The 17,466-nt window shown below is 40.1% G+C and overlaps 1 protein-coding gene across 1 annotated transcript in view; it reads right to left on the bottom strand.

Annotated features, from left to right (window-relative positions):
- The window catches only part of stx8 (syntaxin 8), a 40,522-nt gene extending 24,147 nt beyond the window's left edge, over positions 1-16,375 (bottom strand). Inside the window, exons 1-6 of the mRNA XM_041036500.1 lie at positions 16,254-16,375; positions 15,293-15,392; positions 15,094-15,188; positions 14,566-14,676; positions 11,407-11,540; positions 10,151-10,243 (exon numbers count right to left, since the gene is read on the bottom strand). Of these exons, the coding sequence (XP_040892434.1) occupies positions 10,151-10,243; positions 11,407-11,540; positions 14,566-14,676; positions 15,094-15,188; positions 15,293-15,392; positions 16,254-16,270 (550 nt within the window). The 5' untranslated portion in view covers positions 16,271-16,375. The remainder of the gene's footprint in view (positions 1-10,150; positions 10,244-11,406; positions 11,541-14,565; positions 14,677-15,093; positions 15,189-15,292; positions 15,393-16,253) is intronic.
- Between the last annotated feature and the right edge of the window lie 1,091 nt (positions 16,376-17,466).

Raw genomic sequence — 17,466 nt, 5'->3', positions numbered from 1 at the left:
AACGTATGACATAAGATTGCATAACTCAGACAAACATCTATAACTGCACAATATTAAGGTTTATAATAATTATTAAGGTGTAGAGTAAGTGTTCAAGTCAGAGTTAAATAATACTTAACTTATAAGTTCCGCTATATTAAATAAAGGTTCTGGCTAAACTGATGTGTCGCCCTGTAAAGTACTAGTAGTACTTGCTTAAAAGTAAATAGATGATCTGTAAATAAATGCATAAATGCATAAATAAAATAAACACCCCCTTTAATGTCTACTAAGACGGTATTAAAAAAAAAAAAAGACAGATTAGTCAAAGACACAGTAATAAGACCAAACCCTTCAAAGAACACACACAGTCCATAAAGTGTTTGTTTCCAAGAGTTGTGTCATCTTGCTTTAAAGACAGTGGTGGGAAAGAACCGGTGAAATCATACCTCTCCAGCAGTTTTTTTTTCCCCTTCCTTATTAACGAATGCGTTTTCAGGGATAATGCACAATTGATAGTTTGTGAAAAACCATGCGACTGCCAGCATGGTGGCCGTACATGTTGTGGAGGATGGATGGCGTAGGGAGTGGAGGGGAAACAACCTCGCCCAGTCTCTACACAGGCCTGTCGGTGGACATCTGGATGTGATCCGGGTCTGCAGATGAGCTGAGCAGAACTGACCACACCTCACTCCTGCATCATGTCGTATACTGGGCTTCTCTAGGTGTCTATCAAACACAGAATATCTGAATGTCTAAATATGTGCAACTGTGTGTGTCTGTGAGAAAGAGAGTGAAGGTACGAGCATATGAGAATTTCAGGGTTTGGGTCTGACAGATCTCTCACCTTTAAGCCATAGTATGGGTTGTTGCTTCAAAGTTGGAAGTAAAACCAGCTAGACACAAAATCTCAGCAGACAGACACTGTTGATATCCCAAGAACCAAGACAAAATCATCAGGAAACAAAGCCTTCACCTACAGTCTCCTATCACCTGTCATTACTGTAGCTGGCTCTCAAAATCTTTATAATCATAATCTTTATTTCTTGGTTCAAAACTCATTTATTCTCTATGTCTACAACTTCTCTACAGAGAAAGGCAAGATGCAATAGCTGTTTTAAATAAGGGGACATGGTGCACATTTTCAGTCTTTCCCGGAACACATTCATGATGGTGCACTCATTTGTACACCCAGAAAGTAACACAAATAGTTGTGTAAGGAATGAATAAAGAGAGCTCGAGACAGAGGTTCAGACCCCGAGTGAAAGTCAGGAAGTCTCCACATTTCCTTCAAAAATTCAAAGCTACCCTGTGTCTTCCATCTTGAAAATTAGACGCCAAAGGCATTCTGACAATTAAAAAAACAACAGCTACAAACAACTACTGTCATTTGTCTAATTTGCTTGCGGAAAAAAAAATGTCAGCAAAATAACTGCATTCTAAATGAGCTTTTAGAGGAGTGTGTTTGGCACCAATGTTGTGCTAAACGGGAAATACTTGAGTCAACCACACTTAAATAAGAGATTTCATCTTAGCCATTTCAAGCTAAAATCACCCTAAAGAAACATTAGCTCCCACAAACCTGCAAAGTCAGGATCATTCGATCCTTGGAGCTGTGGGGTGGATGGTTCTTAATGTACTATAATATCCCTTACACAACAGGACAGAAAAACATCCAGGAATGAGTCACCGTGGTCCATGAAATTGTGATAAACTTTGGTGTATTATTCTCAAACGCCATGACATAAGCTGCATTCCAGTGCAGCTTTATACATTCTGCATATTTTCAACACAGCTTTCTTTAATCTGTCATCAACTGAGCAGCACCTGGATTTATAAAAAAAAAAAATATATATATACCACTTTCAACCTCACTGGTCTCCAGGTGTAGCCACCTGCTTCTGCGTTGATATTGGGTTGTGCATATTATTGGTGCGGTTAAATAAATAATTCAATAAATAAGACATTAAACAGCTCATCAGAATATGCTTCCTGTTTTGATAGACAGTTGGAAAAACCGTCACCACTGCTTTGCTTTTCAATCCTCGGCGTCAATAGTATAGCACAGAAGTTATTTGGCAACAACATCAAAGCTGGTGATCATTTATCATCCATTATCACCTGTTGGTAAGTCACATGTTTAAATGTGCCCCGAAAATTTCTATTGTCAGTCTTTGCTGAGTTTGCTTTGACAGTTCACTGTAGTATGGAATGGCGAATCGTGGTGACGTTAAAACGTTTACCTTACTGTAACCTTGACTAGTGGCCATGCTAAATCAGGCCAAATCTGTCGCAGAGGGGGTCTCCCACCCTCCTTCTCTTATACCACTGCCACACATAGGTCCTCTAGTCTAGCCTGGGAATTTCTGCCACTGGCTTTTTAATGTGGGGCCTTCCCTGCTAACAACTGTCACCGGCACACATTTGTTCCAGATGGATCGAGATAAATCAAAGCCATGATCTGGCAACAAAGACTGCAGCTTGTAGAGAAGAAACCATGACAGAGGGAAACCTCCAAGGGCGAAAGCCTCTTACATGTTAGTATCTATTAACTAAAAAAAAAAGCGTTTTAAGTTGTCACTTACTGTATATGTTAGTATACCACAAAATAAATTTAAAATACATAAATTCTACTCTTGATAGAGATAAAGGTCTTGTAAATTGATAGCGTATCCTGAGCAAAGATGATTTAAGCTTTCCCTAAGATATCTGCAATACAGAATATTAATGATCTCTTCAAAAAAGGAATCCTAATGATTATAGCATATAGGGTTACCTTAATAATCAATGCCAGGTATGAATACTTTCTCCATTGTCACTGAATAACATTTTGAATAACACAAGTAAGAAGTGAGTGTGTGATGGAAAACCAGCCACTGGCAGTGAGCCACAGTGAGCTCAGTCAGAAAAACCACATAAGGAAACATTCAGACAACCTTTTTATGTATGAATTTTTCATGCAACCCACCACAAAGGACTCCCAAAGACTTTCACATTCAGATCAGCCAAAGATTATGGTGCCATTACATGACCATTAAGATATTCTACACAAGTCAAAGTCAGTGAAATCACTTAAGAATCACTTCTGCAAACTTTTTCTGACGAGATGCATTAAAACCAAGTAGGCACATAAAAAAAAACTATTTAAAAAAAAGGTACAACAGGTTGCATTTCAAGACAGCGAAGAAAACCAAAGTCTAAACCCACACTTTCTGAGTGAGAAGAGAGGCATCAATCCACTGAGGGGAAACAAAAGACGACGTGATTGATGAAATGTCTTCAGATGTTTTTCTTTGCTGTCCCAAAATGTTAATTTCCTTACTGCGCCTAAACTGGATAATTCATCGCTTGGTGGTGGCTGATGTGACCCAAGTCCCTCAAGTCATTGTTAGTCCCCCCAGGATCTCCAGGATTCTATTAGCCTGACACTAACAGGGCTTAGACAGAGATGGATGCTGGGATGGATAGATAGAGAAATAAGAGCACAGGGACTCATGATTGATTGTACTCTGGATGTTCGGTACAAGAATTTGGCCTGGTGACTAGCGGTACATATTTGTTTGGCTACCTTTTGTGATTTCATCCCATGGCCACTGTAATCAAAGGTCTTTTGAGAATATTTATTTAAACCTTCCAAAACAATTTTAATCTTCCTCCAAGGAGTACAAACATAAAACAGTCTTTATAGTCTTTGAATATTTGCCTGTCAAAAGTCTGTGATTTATAGGTGGAGGAGCTGATTAAAGGTTAAAGAATCATTAAAACTCCACTTTATACATTATTTTATGGGCTGAAATCGACAAGCTGCTCTATTTGACAACATCCCAGACGTATTTAACTTAAAGTTCTGTAGGAACCACAAACTGGCAACTTAATCAGTTGTTCCCATTTGCCTGCTCATAAAATCTCTGAGAACTCAGCTACTGATTTTCTAATATTCAATAATACACTCTGCATTTTACCCACACAAAGTGAACGAAACACACACACAAGCATGCACATGCACTAGAGACGCTGTGGCGGGTGGGCTTCCCTAGAAGGAGCCAGGGGAGCTGGGGTAGATCGGTGCCATGGTCGCAGAGGCGGAGGGGGGCGTGTCTCCTTCACCACCACCCATATCCATTGAGCATATCCATTGTGCTTGGTCGAGGAATCGAACTGACGACCCTCCGACTTTGGACCGATCTCCGGGCAGTCCAAAGTCGCACGCTTAACTTGCTGCACCACGGCCGCCCCGGGGGACAATTAAACACACGAGAACTCTACATAACAGTGAGTCTGAAAATGCTTAACTTGGACACTGTCTTTGGTGTGACAGATGGAAAAACAAGACAATAAAAAAAAAGGGACAGCCTCAAGTAAATGTTCACATCGATATATTTACACTTATTTGGAAGATTTGCTGAGGCATTTACACAACATGGACATGTTTTGGTGCTTGAACTCTTGGTTTGACAACATAAGCAGTTGTAGTATGCCATGTCATGTTGGGCTTTGATGTTTGATAAAACCCTATACTGATAGAATACAAAGACAACGCAACTAACCCTTAGTTGTATCCCTACTTGTCATAATAATGTATATGCACTGAGAGATGAAGAAATCTGGCATATGTATCTAAGCAGTAGGATTAAGGAAAAAAAAAAAACCCTACATCGCAGTTATTCAACATTATATTTCAATAGCAGCCTAAAGTTGGCATTTTCTCCAGAGAAAATGTGACCAAAAAAAATGAGACCAAAGAACATTATAGTGTGGGTGTCCAACATTATCCCTCCATCATTTATCGTTCTCAATAATTCCCAAAGTTAAACACCAGTCAGCCAATCTGGTGGTCACACAAGCCGATTGCTCTCTCATTCCTCTGATGACAGCACTCTTCTGAACCTCACATCGTGAGTCTGGAAAACACTACTCACTACTGCCAGCCTCATTTTCAAACTGAGCGAATCAAACAAACAATAAATCAATCTGCAACTGCAGCCACACTGACTTTCTGCCGAGTGTCATCATTAGTATGGTTTATTTGCTCACCGAGCTGTTTCTAAAAGCAGAAGCAAGCAGGGGGCTGTGCTCTGTGGGGTAGCTGCTGATGTCACTGTGCTGCAGCAGTAAGTGCCTCTCTCCCCTCACTCGTCTGTTTATTTGGAAGTCATTAGCGCTGCCCAACTTGGCCCTTGCTGACGCAGAATCAAATCAGTGATCTAATTATTAGCCAGAAATGAAGTCCATCATAGGAGTATTCTGTTTTCTCAGCGGCTGGCTTACTAACAGAGTGACCATTTGGCAACTAACACATTTACATCAAGAAAAATCAGGCTGGGTGACAAAGTGCTCTAAAAATACTCCCATCACCAAAAGGTCAAAAACTGAGTCAATGCAACAGCCATGTGTTCCACTGAAGAGCAGGAGTGACGCCTTAAATCCCTGAACAGGAAGTGTAAAATAACAGAAACAGCACATAAAAATTAATCCATCACAATTACAGAGATAACAAAAACTAGTCTATTATTTTGGCAGTGCCAGGGCAGTAGCAAATATTTTGAATTCAATGTAAAGAAGATGATGAACAGACGATGGGTCCTTTTGTTTATGTGGGTTACACAGAAGAATTAAAATGACACCAAGAGAAGGAAAACAATGCCATTAACAGTTCATAAATCCTTTATGCTCGCAGCGTCTCTGACAATCACCACTTTCATATGCAATAGTGCAAAATATCCAGATGCAAATGACAAATACAAAATTCCTTGCACATGCATATTAAGTCATTACAGGCACATCCTGTGGTTGCAGAATAGCTACTACATTAGATTCTCATATATCATAACTTCGACATAGCCAAATATATACATATCTGTAATATTTATATTTTGTTCATTATTTCAAGTATTTAAATAATCAAGTTCAGTCTGCTATATTACACTGGATAACAGTGAAAAGTTTGCCAAGCAAGAAAATACTATACAACACAAGATTCAACTTGGACCAGGCTGTTACTATGTCATGAAAAACAACAGAGATCCACTTTTTCCTTATCTCCAAGTCTCAGACAAAATCAGAGTGCACATGTGGTCAGACCTGTGTCAGTGCCTGAAAGAAAATATCTCTTGGATCCATCTAAAATTTGTTCCAGACCCTCATTTCAATCCAAATGAAGGTCTGTTTTTCTCCAGTCCCGGATATACACATTTTGTGGCTATAACTGTGTTCTCTGTGAAGATGGGAGCAATACCAAGCAGACCAAAGTATTTTTATCAAACAGAGGAAAGAAAGAAGAAAAAAAGAGGGGGGGGGGGGGGGGGTCAGGACACGGAAAGGCCATCGTTGTGATAGTTAATGTGAGAACACATCTGGTGGAGCTGTCAGAGGTCTATTAAAATTAGGTCTGGATGTGGAGACAATTGTATGGAACAAATGGCCGTGACTTGCTTCATTTGAATCGTTTATGTGTGGTGAACTCTGAAGAGCAGATTTAGTGAAGCCAGAAACTCCTGCTGAACTGCGGACATGCAGAAAACTCATTGTTCCTTCATTTATTCATTCGACTGGTCGAGCCCAAGTAGCAAATAACACCTGATCCCGATGAGCCTGTGAGCACACCGATACACTTGAAGACTGTTTTGCGCTACATTTGCATATGTTATTGTGTCTCCGTGTCTGTCTCTGTCTACATCACATGGTTTTCAATCGCACATATTGTATATACATGAGGTCCACCAGCAAATATGAGAGCGGGGGCTTTTAGGGTATATGGCATATGTCATAGCAGCAGTACTTCACCACCAGTCAAATTCAATTCAGAAGAAGGCCCCTAAAAATCTAACAAATCAGACAGCTTCAATCTCTTGCCGCCCCTTTCAAAAGAGGCAATTTTTTTTTAACAAGCTAGCCACTGTCTGTCACTCACAAGTAAAAGACACTGACATGGACTGATGTCATGTTCCAGGCCACAATCTGAGAAATATCAACACCAATAAAGTGAAAGTAATGTTGATCTTTCTCAGTGGGAAGGGAGACACACTGCCGTTGCGAGTCATTTCAGTTGGTATGTGCTGGACTATTTTCGGCAACATTTAATGTGGAAATGAAAATATACCGATCTTTGGTAACATCACGTAAAAAATATTTTTTAAAAAACCTGATGACAGCACATCATCTAACTAATTTTAACACACTAACAATCATGATTGAATTTCTCCTCTTGTTATGACTGGCAAGTAAGATGGGAAAATCTTCAGTATGCAGTGGATAAATGTTATGTGCCATAAAGCAGAGACTGAAATTGAGGTAATTGGCCTGCTTACTCATTTCTACATTTCTGTCCATTTTGATCCAGTTAAAATTGAGAGGGGAGTAACTGAGGGCTTTGGGTTCGTCTCTAAACCTCTAAAAAGGGTCATCTTCCTTGCTGACCTCAGCCGGAATTGTTTCCCGAAAAGGAAATGACTGCAACCTCCACTGCACTTGGGTCATGAGCTAGACTTGAGCAGCCAAACTACAAAGAGCTTAGACTATTTATAGGAAAACACGGCTACAGAACAGTGATCAGGAGGAAAAGGAACCCTACAAGACGGAAAGACAGTCGGACGCCAAGGTTACGCATCAACTGTCAAGATCAACAAGGAGCCCTGCCTTTTTCCTGCTTTATACCTTAAATCCTTAAATCCTGCCTCCCAAAAAACATTAAACTATCCTCTTACTTTTAACATTGTCGATTCTGACATTTAATACAAGCAAGAAATATAGCACCTACAAAGCTATATGAAGCAATATTCCGAGTAATTTAAGTACAAGTCTAGAAAAAAATACAAAACAAAGAATGAATACAAAAGCTGCCTTCCTTGCATACTGGCTAAATACCGAAGAGAGCTTGAGTAAAGGCTGGGTGTTTAGAGAGGCAGAGCCTGAACAGAGCACAAGACTCTCTTTAAAAATACACCTTCTATCACACAAAATTTTATTTGATAATAAATACAACTGCCATAGCAACAATACTATAACACTTAACTTCATATTGATAATAGCAGTGCGAAAAACATGTAAAATGTTAAAAAATGTAAAATACTACCTCTCTTTTTGATGATGTTGAAGATACCATTTTGTAATGGTTAAAAATGAATTTGTGACTGTCACCTATAAGGAGGAACAGGAAACAGAAAAGCTCTGACATTTGATAATTGAGAGCTGATCAGAAGCTTGCTTAGGAAAATGCCTTTCCAGTTACATTTTTGAGTGTGGGCAAAGCTAGACACTCTCCTCTACTGGTAAGACTTAATCAACCAACTGCAACCCCTTGACCAGTTACATCTGATACCCCATGATTATTATCTGTAAGATGTAAACTATAGCCAGTATACATAGATATATACTATAACAACATTATCCCATTGGTTACCAACCAAGATATGCTTAGGAAAAAAACAGCTGGAAAAGTGTGCAGGCTTCTACAAATTTGCATGGTTTGAGTTTCAACACATGGAGCTGATTACAATGCCAATGTAGATATTTTGGGCCATTGAGGAAATAAAGTTGAATTCCCATCAAATTTGTATTTGAGAGTTATGTGTCTAAACACAAGACTAGTGACAGGCAATTGTTTCTACGGTCAAAACCATCTGACTTCTTCCTAACTTGCAGTGGAGCTGGTGTAATTCTGTTACAGCTCTCCCATCACCCATTCAGGTTCATATTATTGGAAACACTGACATCAAGCTGAAACACCGAGAAGAAAAACACGTCAGTCAGAGCATTAAAGCAATGATCCGTCTCTAGTTCAATGCGGTAACAGGAGAGCGGGCTAAAACAATCAGCTTTCCTTTCTCTCTCTTCCCTTCTCCCATCGGTGTCAACCAAAATCAGCCAAACATCTGCCATTCCTTCCCAGCAGAAGGGAAGGTCGATTGTTTCCGTGCCGAGATCACTCAGTTATACAACCGCCGGACTTGTTTGGGTACAACTGCTCAGACAGGATATTACAGGATAGTACGACGCCGTCTTTTCCCAACTGGAAGCTAGTCGTCAGGGCAGGAGCAGAAAATTACTGGTGCATGAGACAAATCAAGATGAGGTTACCAAGTCAATCGGACAATCCACAAAAATTAAGAACACTCCAATCCAATCATTTTAACTTGGTGTTAGACAGACTGACAATTTGGTTCATAAAACAATCCCTCTGTTGAGATTTAGGCGTTATCACCTTGTTCCGCTTTAACTGTTCAACTCAGAAGAGCAGATCTAACTGGCCTACTAATTACTGAAGCCTGAGCTGTGTATTCTAAGTTGGCTAGCCATGGAGAGAGAAATATCAAGCCTAGAGCCTACCCACTCCTGCTAAAGTGTCTGTGACAAAGACACTAGTCTGCTATCCACAGTGTCACTCAGCCTCACCACTTCTTTATTACTGCCCTCCTTTTTTTATCGACCTGCAGCTTCTGAAGTGTTTCTCTCCTTGCTTGTCAGAAGAGAAGCCAATAGGCTAATGCATGTTCTGGGCTCACTGTCAGTGTAAACATTAGCTATAGCACACAATTAAATGCAAAAAATAAAAACAAAAACGATAGGAATACATGCATACATCCTCTCTGTAAAGTAAGACTATTAACTGCTATAATCTTCTGAGAGCGATGCATTAAAGGATCTAATCGTTCATCGGTTGACAGATGATCGTACCCAAGTCGTATGTCTCAAGTACCAGAGGTCTGAGCAGAAAAACAGTCTGGAATGAAGCACTCCGTTCTGTATAGCACGTTCTACCTGTGATGGAAGCTATTTATGGACTGATGAGAGGCATTTAGCCAGAAATACCTCAAAAGCACCATTAGCTCTGAGCAGATCAGTTTCCAAAGAACAAAACTCTGCAGTTTCAATGCATTTTAGTAGCATGAAGAGAGAGGTCACTTTGCTCTGTGGGATGTATGTAACTTGGTAGACATGGTCGTGACATGTATGTGAGGTCACTTGCTCTAATAGTCTGGGGGTGTGTGTGCACGGTAGTAACTGTGTCAGTGTTGCGGTGGTGTAAGGGAGTATCACTGTGCAGCAAGTTACATGAGGCAAGTCGTTCCACAGCAGAACAAGTATGTCTGATTGCTTTCACACTGCGGTGTGTAATGTGTCTGGAATTATTTTTGACGACTACGTACAGACGCACATGCACATTAAACTTTACCATTCTGTTCATCCAGCTCATTTCCAATCTCCTGGCCCATTCTCTTCTGTCGGCTGATGACAGCGGCTAGTGCTTCCAAGCCTGCATCCTGGGCTGAGAAGAGAGGGCAAAGAAAATTTAAATATTACACATTTGCATGGCTGACGGAGGAAAAGATTATGCAACGGCAGAAAACAAGACAGAGGAAAATAGTCAACATAACTACCAATAAACTTATATGCACAAGAATCAATTTGTGATTTAGCAGGGGGGTACGACAAATAAAAAAGTAATGCTGCAATCCTTTTTTTAAAAAGTCAACCGTAAGAAGGGAGCAATTACAGTATACTGTACTAGTGATATAATGGGGCAACTATTTGGGAAATGGGAATGACAGGCTCTTGGGGTCCAGCTCAGCTCACAGTGCCACATGTGAGTCATTCAGTACTTTACCCCACTCAGGCTTACTCCTGTTATTATAACATATAAGGAAGGCCAAGATGGAGAAGAAAAACAGTGAAACTAAAGAGGAGAAAAAAATAGACGAGAATAGAAAAAGAAAAGAAAAGAAAAGAAAAAAGAAAGAAAAGAAAAAAAAAAGACGCAATGTGGCCTCTAAAGGTTTCCAAGTTTGACACACTCTCTACCACAGGAATTTTTTATGACCGCAGGTTCAGGCGCTCAACATTACCCAACACCACCAGAAATCCCAGAGGGGACTAGAAATCTCCATGTGGTTTGGTTTCACTGTCTTAACAGGAATCTCTGAAGCCAAATTGACAGTAACCAGAGCAGTAATGGAGACATAGCAATGAAGTGTCACATGGAGTCAGGTGAACTAACGTCTGGGTGTTCAAGTCATGTCAGAGCCAGGAAACACCAGGAAATCACCTTTTATATGTTAGCATAGATCAACATGGCCAATACAGTTAAGTTCATGTCCAGTGAAGAATACTCTTTAATGTATCAACTGTATCCTCTCCCCATGTCCCAATTTATGTTCATTTTAACTAGACAGACAACAAGTAATGTGACAGGTAATGTGAAGGTAATGTGACACACACACAGTTAGAGATGTTATTTAAATTTATGGTGGGGCTGTCATGCTGTTTGTGGTGAGGTACATTTAAGGGCAAATATGAGTTACAAATACTCTCCCAGTGATGCAGTCTGATGTTAAAACTCACATAATGAAACATACTGTCAGGAGAAGATTTCAGAAAGACAATCAGCTTATCAGAAACTATTATCACTCTTCTTCAGCGATGTGTAATTACCTTCGATGACCTGTTGTTGCTGCTGTTTGATCTCCCCGAAGGTCAGCCCTCTCGTCTCCTCTGATTCATTGACCAGCCAGGGGTTGGCCGCAACGCCTCCACTCCCTCCTACCCCTCGAGCCATCAAAGTCGACCTATGAAATTATCATCATCATCATCATCATAACAATACCTAGTTTCCAAAATGTTTCACACAGCTCTTCAAGATTATTTTTTAAACAAGAGGACTGTCATATAAAATAAAAATTTGTTTTGGAAACCATGAAAATACTATTCCTACCCAAAAAGCTGAGTACCCGCTGTTAAAGCATCAAAGACAAATCACCCAACAGTGCGCAACAACTGAAAGTAGTTTTCAAAAGTACTCTTTTTGTCTGTCAATCACCATTCCAGCACACAAGCCTAAAACACTCATCATGCATCAGTGAGCTTTGGCTATATAAGTAAACACAGTCAACATGTCTGGTTGGGATAGGGGCACAGTACATCTGCGTAACTCTTACAGCAAACACATCTGTACAGAGCATGTTCCCTTTTTCAACACTGTACTCTTTAGAACATTTTATGACAACAAATCCCTTCAGATCATAGAAAAAAAAAACTATTTATTTGCTCATTTTGTCTCTTAAGTTTTTTGAATGATTGAAAAATACCAGGTTAGCTTGCGCAGTGTGTAAACAGTGCATGTTAATCTGTCACAGGACTGTGGACTGCTGGGGAGGTTTTGCTCTGACAAAGTGACAGACCAGAGAACTCCATGCACTGTACTGTGCAGTGCTAAACACCGCTGTGTGGTTTAAAAACTATTCTTCAGCTAATAGCTTAAAGCTGTGTTTCAGACCCCCCCCTCTACCCATGGCTGTCTTGCGGTGATGGGTTCAGGGTCTCTGTGTGAGGCTGGATTTAACCATGTCTGCTGAGAGCAAGTCGTGTGCTGGTCAAGCCCAGGAAAAGTGAACTGACCCACATTTAGGCTTATCGGTGACTATAAAAATAATAGTACTACCAAAATAAACTACAAGTGTTTGCTGTGGTTTTAATGGCCAGTCTTGCATTGGTACATTTAAACCCAGTCTTTCAAATACAAAAAAGTGAAAGCTTCTGAATGTCCTCCTTTTGCATGTTTAATCTCTTTTTTTCCACAAGCAATGCATAAAACTGCTTTTATCTCAGCCAAACTCATGCATCTCATAGTGTGATAACTACTTCAAGCTGCTTTTGAAGTGGTCAGTAAGGCACTGTGTGAGACCTTTCACAAAGCTGGCCGGCTGAACCTGATAGCATCAGAGGAGTGGGTGAAACAAGGCATTTGGTGTAATCTCTCTGACAAGTTTGATTACTATGACGCTGTGTGCCAGTCTTCCACTTCCTCCACGCAAGTGCCCAGTGTGTGAAGATCCAATTAACCAGTCAGTGGGGAGCGCCAAAATCAGTCAGGCACATCTCTTGGCAGCCACAAAGCACTAGACTGCCGCCATCGGGGCCTGAGCACCCGGGTCCTGACTGAGTGACTTGGACAGGCGAGATTTAACTAATTACAACTATTTCCAGCACAATCAAATACAAAGGAAAGGTTACTGAATAACAGAGGAAAGGTGGGTTCGAGGGGCGATGGGGTGAACTGAGCCTTCAAATCTAGGCGCCATGTCCTTCCTTTGCTTAGTCTGAAATGGAGATGCTTAAAATGTATTGTTTCCAGGATAGATTAAAGTCCCCTCTGAAACATCCATCTCTTTTTTCTTCTATACAAAATGCTCACTAAAAAAAAAAAAAGGGAGCGGCTTAGGTTATCCAAGCATGGCCAATCCACCCCCTCCTAAATTCTGTCCTCAGAGACCACACAGTGGGAATGGGTCCTACCCACAAATCCAAATTACCCACCACATCTCACTATTAAATTGAGGTCTCACTGAGCAAACTAAAAACCATATGACCACATGATTACAGTATGCCAAGCTAATTTATTAGTGACTGTCGTTTTGAGATTTTTTTTTACATAGCCTTTTATGTAATTGGGTGTGTGGTCTGTAAAAAGATGAAAGCCTGTGCAAAGCACCGCTAAGCAGATCAATCCCAAACCCAAAGCTTGTGAAAGATATCAGAGAAAGGCAGTCTCATATCAAGGCATCAGTAAAAGAGTCCTCTAAACTCTGCTGATCTGATTAAACTGTGATGCTTGATCTCACTCGACTGTTATTTCCGTTACTCCTCAAAACGAAAACATCTATGGGCACAAGGCACAGTTTTTGTATAAATGTAAAAACAAAACACTAATTTATAAAATAGATACGAGAAGCCAGAGGAAGTTAACAACACGACACAATTTCCTCTTCCTATCCAAACAAATATCACCTGGCCCACACTAGGTCAAACCTTACACAAAGTAATGACTGCCTGCTGCCAAAGGTTCACCAAAGCAACGCACTTCTTCCATCCTTATTCCTCAACACACACACACACACTTTTACATTCATATGAATGAATGTGTGTGTCTGTATCAGGAGGTGCCAAATGTGTGATCAACAGTGCAAAGCGAGCAAATCTTTTAATGAAAAAGAATTAGCTATGAAGTTAAGCACCTAGTCAAAATGGCAAACAGACAGACCTCCTTCCGAGTGATAGCTCAGAAAGAGGTCACAGCACATGGGTCATACCGGATGTGCAAAGACTTTCACAGAAAGTTAGTGACCGGTGACATAGCATCAAAGTAAAGAACAGAGCCTATGACCTCTCAGGTTAAGGACATAGACAAGAGAATGAGGATTCATTATTTTTAATTGGGCAACCAGCACTAGATTTTATATTAAAAAAAAAAAAAAAAAAAACTCAAAGAGGAAAATTACAAAATTAAAGGTGACGTGTTTTGAAGCACCATGGGGTGATGCTGGGTTTGGCCCTTCTGATACTGTTCAATAGTGACAGACAGAGAATCAGGGCACGAGTGAATGACTGTGAATTTAAGTACTACATTGATAAATATGTTGAGATTCACACAAACCTTTAAAACTGGGATATAATGGACTAATTGTCAAAACTTAGTCCTTGCGTGATCCCATTCAGGAGAGAAGTGAGGGCTTAGTGAGATTTGTAAATTCTCTTATCTTAATTTCTCTAAAATTCTCTCATTTAGGATGAAATATTTTGTCTGTATTTTAGTACCTGGAAGGTTCTGGTTCTGTGATGTCTCCCTTGAAGGTGGCATTGAGCTGCTTCTCTCTGGTTAGCAGGTCATCAATGAGATTCTGCCTCCTGTCAGCTTCTGACTGCATTCTGATGAAGCAATGTTAAGGTCATACAAAAAGTTAATATTACTTTTCTAATAGGAAACACTTTAATTGTTGAAGTAGACCAGGGGTGTCCAAACTGTTCCACAAAGGGCCTTGTGGCTGCAGGTTTTTGTTCCAACCAAGCAGCAGCACACCAGACTTGACTCATTTAATCAACCGATCAACAGTTGATTGGTCACACTGTGTGCTCTTCATTGGTTGGAACAAAAACCTGCAGCCACACCGGCCCTTTGTGGAACAGTTTGGACACCCCTGAAGTAGACCTTTTCAAAAACACTCTGATGCCCTCTATAGGAACAAAACTGCTACTGCAAGCAGCAGCCCTCCATCCCAAACTATAATCTTGGTCTCATGACTTCCACCACTTGGAACACCGTTAGAAGAATGGATGAAAGGATACATGCGCCGAGATGATGAAGCTCGTAACAAACCCTCTTTGAGCTGGGCAATGTTCTGTTTCAGCTTCTGCAGTGATGCCCGTAGTGTCATGTTGAGCTGAAAAGACAGAGGAAATTTACACCAGCAGACAAGTAGAGAAACCTGACTATTCCAGGAGAAATTTGCATGCAATGCCACTATTTTTGAATGTAACACCTTACCTTTGCAGGGTTTCCCCCTGTTCTCTGCTGCCTGTTCCGTTCATGAATGTTTTCTGCTATTTCCTGTGCCAGGCGACAAGTGGCATCATAGTTCTGTAGCCTACAGGTTGGTGAATAAACAGAGGTGTCATGTAAATTGACCCATCATTACTGACTTATCAAACAAGAAGCCACTGAAAACAAAACACTGTACAAAACCAATGACATCCCCGGTCAGAGATTTTGTACAGAGTGAAGACAATTGGTCTGGTCAGTGATTTTTTACAAGATGAAGACAACTGTCTCGTTTCATATGGCTGTGCAATCTATGAAAGTAAGATTTCTACTAATACCTTACAGGTCAATGCAGTAAAAATACACTAGTTTTGGCTACTTCTAGCACTAGCTAGCTTATAATGTACAGTTTTCAATATTCAGACTGTCAGAAGAGTTTAATTATCTCGTTTGATGTCGTTGCAGTCAAGCATTTCATTTCATTAAGCGTCTAAAAAAAGCTGAAGGAGTATTCCTGACAGCCTCAAAAGCTTGAGCTGCACCATGTTCTTAGAGTTTACTTTAGTAAGGTAAAGCGTCAGAGACTGAGCACCATTGTTACATTCATCATGTGACATTTTTAGCTTTGGCTTTGGCTTTTTCCTCTTTCGAGTCTGCGAATATTACCACGTTTTAACCTTAATAGTAAATATGAAAATAATGCCTAAAAATTACGACTTTCTTTGCCCTGGTCCATGACCGCCTGATTACAAATTTCCAGCACATACATGATCGTGCCTTGACTTGTTTAAGCTAGATGATACTGTATCTGGCTAACATTAACGTTAGTCTCATTACGGAAGAGCTAGCTACCACTTTAGCTAGCAGGATACCGAAACAGTGGCTATCAGGGTTAGTAACGTCACTTGTAGTCGTTAATAGTACAGTTGTATACAAATGTATTGCGGCTGTTTAACGCATTGCTTACCACAGATCCTGAGACATTATGATTAAAGTTGGCTATGGATACAAAATCCACTCAGTTTGAACCATCCGGCAGTAATCACCAGCAAACTGCAGCTTGTTTGGGTGTGACGACACTACGGCAACGTGCGAGGAACAAGTGGATCCAGGGTCGCGGTTTTCACGTTTTCAGTTTTCTAAACAGCGGCTCTCATGTGCGATTACAAATAAATTACTATTTCATTATTTTTATTTCTTAAAATATTAGTGACATTTGCTGATGTTGGTGGTTGTTTGTATCCAGCAACTATAAACTGTTTTCAAGGATAAAACTTTTACAAGGTCAGGTGTAAAATTTAAGTAAAACTTTTACAACTGCACGCTTTGTCTAAAAGTAACTATGTTTGATGCTTTATGCCATGCAGGCACGAAGAGGAAATTATGTCCTTAATGAGCCTATAACCAACTTTTTCAAAAGAATACCATCATCTTGAAAATCCAAGTCCATAGATTTGCAACTGATACTCTGTCACAGAAGCAGCGATCAGTAATAAAACTAAATCATCTCCATGCAGAGACTCAAAATCAGTGATTACTTTGACACCACAGTTCATAGTGAATGACGGTCAAAACAAGTCATATGTTTACTGTGCGTATTTCCACACTGCATACAGTTTCATTTTCCACTGACAGAAAATTCCTTTTCCTTCAGTGGAAGAGATGCTCATTTGGTTGGAATAAAATAATGAACAAACGGACAAACAAACAAACAAAGACTTATCAGATGACAGGTCGTTTTTATTAAAACCCTCTGAGAAGCATGACAGAATAAACAGAAAGTAAGTAAATAGGTAAATTTCCCATAGTCTGCCCAGACTTTGTCATAATGTGGGTCTCCATAGACTGAACTGTGTTCGGTGTGAATTACATGTATGTAAGTAAGAATTCATCTTGTCCCAGCCTCCATGGAAACTGACAAGAAGGAATGACAGCATGTCTTCTTCACTCATGGGGCTTGATAGTTTGTTTTTCAACTCAATTACATGTGAAGCCCACATGTGAGATAAGTACTTGTAGAGGTTTTATGTTTTATACCCAAACAATGGTTGTGTTTGGATCAAAACATGTACCTGTTGTGTAGAATAATAACCTTTAGAAGACTTCTTGGAATAGCTTCATTTGGCATTTCGGTGTTACACATGAAGTAGTTTCAGAGAAAGACCAACATGATTACCCAC

Source organism: Toxotes jaculatrix, chromosome 4 (genome assembly GCF_017976425.1).
Source record: "Toxotes jaculatrix isolate fToxJac2 chromosome 4, fToxJac2.pri, whole genome shotgun sequence".
In the NCBI taxonomy this organism is placed as follows: Eukaryota; Metazoa; Chordata; class Actinopteri; family Toxotidae; genus Toxotes; species Toxotes jaculatrix.
Note: the sequence above shows the minus strand (reverse complement) of the source record. Positions and strands in the feature narration are given on the sequence as shown.